The sequence below is a fragment of the Telmatherina bonti genome (assembly GCF_933228915.1).
Source record: "Telmatherina bonti genome assembly, chromosome: 4".
In the NCBI taxonomy this organism is placed as follows: domain Eukaryota; kingdom Metazoa; phylum Chordata; class Actinopteri; order Atheriniformes; family Telmatherinidae; genus Telmatherina; species Telmatherina bonti.
In genome coordinates, this window is record NC_136622.1 from 29,834,102 (window position 1) to 29,840,960 (window position 6,859).

Genomic DNA, 6,859 nt, shown 5'->3' on the forward strand with positions numbered 1-6,859 from the left:
CCAGCTTCCTCCCACCTCTTAAATGAGTTGTGACTAGTGCACAAAATATGTCCTGTCTACAAGACATGGCACCAGCCCATTTACCTCTGGCTGAAACCGCTGTAAAGATAAATGCCATAGATCTGACTGTATTGAGCACTCAGGAAACTTTTTTTTTTTTAATCTGCCTTGCATTTGCTGAATGTAAACTTAACGTGAGGAGAAAGAGTTTCAACAATGTGTTGTGAAGCAGTTACTGCTCAGACATGTGATGTTATCAGGCATGACATCTAGAAGTGCTTGAGTTTATGCTTTATTGCTGTGGACATGGTGTCGGGTTTCTATATTTTTTTCTCTTAATCTGTTGAAAAGCTATAAAATGGCTGTAAAATATATAAAAAGTTTGCATTGAGAGCAAACAAGTGAAAGAACTACAGATTTCTGTCATATTGGCCGCACTGTTTATTTTAAGGTGCACTACTGTTCTTGGAGACTTGTTAATGCCATTTAAAAATAAAAGATGTCCATTGACTTCTGTCTTTGCCAATTACACTAATGGGAACATGACAGAAAAATGACAAAGAAAATTCTCTTTATTGACCATTTCCGATACAAATTGTAGGGCACCATAGAAATATAGACATTGTACATTTATATATGTGTACATTAAAAAGAATGATCCCATCCTATTGAGTTTACAGTATATAAAATCAACGGATGCATGATGTTGCTATGGAAATGACTATGTTGTTGAGTAGTTGGAAGAGAATGAAAGAGATGCGAGACGACTGTACGACCGCTGCATGATTATGGGATGGATGTGTGTATGTGTGGTAGTGCCAGACATACAAGTGGCCAACAGAACAGTGAAAAGAGCGCCCAGTCTACACAAACACACACTTTGTCCATGAAAAATCTGAACCAACATTTCAGTGCACCAGGAAAAAAAAACCAAAACACACCTGCTAATCTACCACAGTCAGCGAACAGTTGTCAAGCTGACAGGTCTCCCTGACTTGCTTCACACATTTTAAAAACAACCTGTATGCAAGCTCTGATTATGAACGAGCCAGGAGGTGAACGCACAATCACACGCTCCAAATCTTAGATACCTTGGTTACAGTCAATTTAAATTACGAGAAAAAAAAAGACAACTTTGTAATGACATCAATTCATTAAACAAAAAAAAAAAAAACAACCCAGTTAAATGCAATCATATGGTAAAGAAAGCTGTTGAGTGAGGTATGAGTTTTCAGGCGTTGCGTCGCCCGTTTGCAGTTTTCCGGGTTTTGGAACTGAGGTTGTAGCAGCTTAGGTGTGTGGAAAAAACCCAGTTAATTGGACTGTGACCGCAGGTTCCCTGACACTTAGAAAGTACAAACATTATTTTATTTCTTTGTAGCAGACAGCGTACAACACACATCTTCAGAAGACTAAAAAACTATTATGGTGCTAAAGAAGGACAGAATGACGAAGCAGTGAGAGCGAAGATGGAATGAAGACCGTACAGCCTTGTTGGATAGCAGTGCCACAACTATCCACCACTACAAACCTTAACCAATCGCAGTTAGTTTTACGGCTTATCGAGTGAGCGCATAGGGGGAAAAAAAAACAAAAAACAAAAAACTGGAGGATCACGTGAACACACTGTAACAGCATTTGTAAAAGCTCCCTGAAGAAACGACACTGATAACTTTGAGCCTAGAACTCCACCGACGCTATAATGCTATCCTTCAAAAAATAAAAAGAAAATTGAGTTTCAATATGAAAAGCAGCACGCACATTTATTTTTTAAAAAAAATGGTATGAGAAAAAAAAAAATAGTTAAGTCTGTTAAGGTACACTACTACACCCCCCACTACACGCAGAGGACAAAGTTTGAAAAGTATCACTAAATCTAAACTGTCCTACAGGAAAGAGGTAAAGATGCACTAATCAGGGTAAAAATCAGTTAGACATGGAAAAACACTAACCATCAGTCACATATTCCCATCCTAAATGCTGAAGCTCAAGTTCATCTATGGTACGATTCAAAGGAGAGGTTAACCACTTCACACAAACACACTAAAAAGGAAGAAGAAAAAAAAAAGAAAAAAAAAAAAGCCAAAATAGGTCAAATTCACCTTTGTCCAGTACAAAAGAAAGTGAAAGTCTACATGCCCTACCATCTCAGATGCAGGTACAACAAATAATGTTAAGCAGAGAAAATGTCCTAGAAACCGTCTTTAGGGGAGGAAAAAATATTTTTTTAAAAAAGGAAAAAAAAAACAAACCAAAAATCCAGGCTCCTCAGAGCACACTTTGTCCAGTATAATCATAAGTAAGACTTATGATAAGATGACATGTAGAGAAAAGGGCTGTTACCTTTCATGTAAGTTTTCAGAGCTATGCTTGAGCAAGTCCATCTTTCTATCCAGTGCTGCTGCATGATTTATGTACTGTGTTTACCCGCCTTTGGTTAAGGGGGGCTTGTCGTGAGCAGTGGTCATGTGGTGGCACTGGCGTTGGATTTACAGCCCAGTTCTGGTTAACAGTAAGTCAGTATGTTGAGTGAGGTAGCATGCGTTGGATTACTGGTCCTCTTCCTCCTCTTCCTCAGATGATTCTTGGGATGCCTTTTCTTCTTTCTCCTATAAATGGCAGAAAGAAAAAAAAAAAAACAAAGCAGAAAAGTCAGGTTTCAGCTGCACCCACGAGGAAAATGCCTCTGAAGCACCATCACTGTTCAGGAACAACAGCATCCTGTGATTCATGCCCCAACATGACTTTTTTTTTTTTTTTTTTTTTTGCTTCTAATAACCCCAAGTACCAACATGTAACTTTCTTCTTCATATGAATAAAATCCATTTGCCAGAGCTAAAGTGACGGGAGGAGGACCCAGGGGAAGGGTGAGCCATCTGTAGTGAAAAGTGATTCATCACTGGTGAGTCACATGCTGCATTTTCCACTCACTACTGCCCAAGATCTTCATTCATAAAAAGTGAGTGGGCTAGCTATTTAGGAGGGCAACTTTGGGTCTTTCCTTTCTGTGACTAATGCAATCCAGACATCTTTTAGAGAACGCCCTAACCACTGCTGTACATGACCAAATGTTACTACAAAACCACAGCTTTCCTTAAGTAAACACTGCCCTTGACTGACAGCATGAAGGCTGGCAACATTTTGCAAAAACTAAAAGAGAAGAAAAAAAAAAAAGAACAAAGGGAAAGGATGTCCCTTTTTAAAGATAAAATAACCAATTTCCAGTAAGAAATATCCATTATATCAAATGCAATAAAAACCTGGATGAAAGCGCTCTTATCAGAGAAAATATATGGGGAAAAAAATAAATAAAAAGGAGGGAAAAGGCTGCAAAGGGAATTAGGAAAATGCAAGTCCACCCTGCAGACAGTCATACCAATCATAATTCAATTTGAAAAGGAATGGTTTAGCAAATGCGAGTGCTGATGCTGCACAGTTTGTCCAGCGACTTACCTCCTTCTTAGGCCTTCCTCTGCGCTTTCCTCCTGCAGATGGGGCTCCTGCTGCCTTCTGTGAAAGGGGAAAAGAAACACAAGGTCAACAGGACTGTAAGAAGGTCCTGACATTTTTGATGCGATCTTTGTGCTCGGAGGCTTGCCGAGCTGCAGCCGAGGCTTTTAGAGAGAAAAAATAACACTTCTAGTATCAGAATCTGTTTCCATAACGTTCTGCCTCTGAAAGCCTGTAGATGGCGCTCGTACCTACGCAATAAGGGGAACGGAAAGGGGGCATTGGGTTCATTGGCTATTATCTGGAAAGCCGACAGGAACTGCACACAGGGCACTCCAGTTCGCTGGCCACCTGGTCTGAGGCTCAGAGACAGCTGGTGAAACTGAGCGGAGACACAAACCCTCTGCAGCTCGCCTCTCGTCTCCAAACCTTTATCAGTGCATGCATGCGCATCCTAAACTCCCTCCATCTTTCCCTTTCCCATACATAGCAGCAATGTCAGAGCACACGGGGGAGCTGGAGGGTTGGGACGAGGGAGAAAAATCAGTTGTTGCTATGGAGACGGCAGGCAGAGAAGAACTAGGGCTGTGTGCTGGTTGGGGGCGGAGGGGTGCTTAGTGTCAGCTTGGAAACAGTCTTGCGGCCTCTGCACCTGCACCACACTGTGCATGACAAGCTGCAGGAAGCTGGAGGACAGGAAGTACAGGCTGAGCATCACCCTATACACGCACACACACCCAACCCATTTAGAAAAAAAGAAGAAAAAAAAACAGCATCAAGGAAGGCAGTTAACCAAGATTTTTTTTTCCTCTTGGTTTTATTTAACAATGGGAAGTCATAGCCAGGCTATTTCTGACACCAGGAGGTGGAAGCTGCTAAACTTCAGCCAATAAATATCACAAGCAACAGCTCAACATCCTTTAAGAGGATGAGGTTAGATGCTGCTGCAGTGCTGCTCGACCAGTAGGAATCTGGCTTTCAAAACAGGAAGAATAGAAGACGGGACAACAACTGCCATGAGCCGTCTCATGATGGGGGCTGCGACTGTCTTTCTTGGCACTGCTGCCGTTCCAGCTCAGGATGCACACTTGCTGCTGCAGCAGAAAAAACCCCCCAACAATTTACAACCACTTACTTTGCCCTTGCCAGTTGTCTTGTTTTTGCTGCCCTTCGGCCGTCCTCTGGGCCTCTTTGGAGTCGGGGACCCGCTGGCTTCCTGCCAATCAACATTCAAGTTATTTTGCAAGCAAACATCTGAAAATTAAACATTATATTTCCTTTTTTTCAGAGATCATCATTGGCACAACTGCACTCTTCATAATCTGACAGACCGATAATCAAACCAGAAAACAAAATGTGTTGAGCAGCTACCTTAAGATGTTCAAAATAAAATCATAACAAAGACGTTACTAGATGCTAGCTAATGTTTAGGGGACTGGCAGTCGGTTTTAGAGTTCTGCATGAGCAGAGTTATCGCATTCACACGTAATTTGTGGTTAAAAGCTGTGTCATGGCTGACTCGTCTGCTATTGCAGCCCTAGCATGTTTACAACCGCAGCTCCTAGCAACCGAGCAATTCAATAGTAAAAACACAGCAGGCTGAGTGACATGTATACGAGCCACTCTGTGCTTCTACTCAGCTATGTCATCCATTACACGAGGAGCCGAGGTGGGTCAAGGGGGTGGGTTGGTGTGTGTGTGTGTGTGTGTGGGATGGTTGGGGGGGTTAAAACCGGTTTAAAGGTGTTGGGTTACAAGCTGCTTACAAACTGGTGAGACATGCAGGACATTTGTTGTAGAGCAATACGCTGATAAGGAACGGGCAAATGGTCACAAGGGCACGCTGCAGCCATATCTGGATTCTACATTTCATGGAGGGCTTCGGGACACTGATCTATACCAGCATCTCACCTGCAGAAATATCTACCTGAGCATCAGCTTCAACAGCTGGGAGCCGAGGGGGTTTGTTACGCATCATCCGTTCGCAACATGTCTTATTACACAGGCTCAGTTTTATTGTGTTTTAGGTGCTACAAACATGTTGCCATGACACAAACCCTAACAAGCTCATTTTCTCAGCAAATGTAGGAGTAAAGGGACACTACTTACGTCAGAGCTTTTTACCTGGGGCTGCTTGCGGGGTCTTCCACGCCCTCTTTTCTCTGCCGCCTCCTTCTCTTTTGGTGAGACTGTCCCCTTGTCGCTCATGTTTCCTTAGCTTGTCGATCCTGGGGAGAAAATAAAAAACACGCATTAAAAAATGATCCAGCGATTGGTCTTGCTGCAAGATGAAGCGAAGAGTCCATGCACGCGCGCACACACACACCCGCCAGCATAAATAAACTCATTGACCGCAGCAAACCAAAAATGACCGACCTAACCACGCACCGGTTGCGCGTTTGACTCAATTAATCCGCGCTTATTTCCAGGTCTATTTCTAGCCCGCCTGCGCTCCACTACACAGCCAGCCGTGCAACACAAACTGGGGATTGACACCGAACCCGACCGCCTGATACCGCAGCGGCTCGGTAGCCGGTCGGAGGCCGCACAAACCTGCACAAACAGCCCCTGAACCTGCTGCTGCCTCCCCGCACCGACCACGTTCAGAGGCCCGCTGGCTCCGCTTGCTGTGACCACAGCTCGGGCCTGCTCATGAAACTATCACACAGCTTGTCTGCACGCCGCAGCCGCGGAGACTCACGCGCACACACACAATCACGCAGACACACACACACACACACACACACACACACACACACACACACACACACACACACACAATGGCTGCTGTGTGCTCGTTTGCATTTGCAGGCTAACAGCCGCTGCTGAATAGGGGGCTCGGCATAGAAAATGCAGGCGAGCGGGGAGTCTGTGCGGCGGGAAAAGCCCAGGCCACAGCAACAAAAGGCTGCTTCACGTCTGCAGCATGCAGCCTTTCCTCTCCCCGGAGCTCCGGCTCGGGCTTAAAAAGCCATTTCTATCGTTACAGCTTTCGGAGCATGTTACGTTTCACCCGCTTCGCCTTCCCTAACTTTTAAAAATGTATATTTATTTTTAAAATATTTTTTCCCCTTCGCACTCACCTTCTGTCGCTTGCTTATCGCCTCCGTAGTAAATTTGAGCGGAATTGTTTCCTTTGAGGCTGACTGGTTGAACCCGGTTAAAAAAAAAAGGCTTGCACAGGATCTACAGGCTACAGCTTTTATTCGTCAGACAACACACCGCCCGCCCATTTAAAAAGCCGCTGCTCGTGCAGCTTTAAAAGCAGCTTCGGAGCGGAAAAGGAACATACCCATTTTCCCGTCTTTTTTTTTGTGTCTTATTTAAATATTTTTTAAAATATGTAATTTTTTTTTTTACCAGTAGGATGAGAAGTTTATTCCAGCGGCGATCTATGTATATATAGCAC

The 6,859-nt window shown here is 43.8% G+C and overlaps 2 protein-coding genes across 3 annotated transcripts in view; one reads left to right on the forward strand and one right to left on the reverse strand.

Moving 5' to 3' along the window:
• The window catches only part of smim29 (small integral membrane protein 29), a 9,305-nt gene extending 7,349 nt beyond the window's left edge, over positions 1 to 1,956 (forward strand). The window contains exon 5 of the mRNA XM_079238739.1: positions 1 to 1,956. This exon is cut by the window's left edge and continues 815 nt beyond it. The gene's annotated coding sequence lies outside the window, so the exon portion shown is untranslated.
• Positions 1,957 to 2,129: 173 nt separating this feature from the next.
• On the reverse strand, positions 2,130 to 6,634 carry hmga1a (high mobility group AT-hook 1a). 2 transcript variants are annotated; one of them, XM_079238741.1, is made up of 5 exons: positions 6,534 to 6,634; positions 5,575 to 5,678; positions 4,586 to 4,666; positions 3,454 to 3,510; positions 2,130 to 2,609 (listed from the first exon to the last, which is right to left on the reverse strand). In XM_079238741.1, exons 2-5 carry the CDS (start codon positions 5,656 to 5,658, stop codon positions 2,550 to 2,552), a joined length of 282 nt encoding a protein of 93 aa, XP_079094867.1. In that variant the 5' UTR covers positions 5,659 to 5,678; positions 6,534 to 6,634; the 3' UTR covers positions 2,130 to 2,549. The 2 variants fall into 2 exon arrangements, with proteins under 2 accessions (XP_079094867.1, XP_079094866.1); XM_079238740.1 differs by lacking the exon at positions 6,534 to 6,634 and having other exon boundaries at positions 5,560 to 5,698.
• Between the last annotated feature and the right edge of the window lie 225 nt (positions 6,635 to 6,859).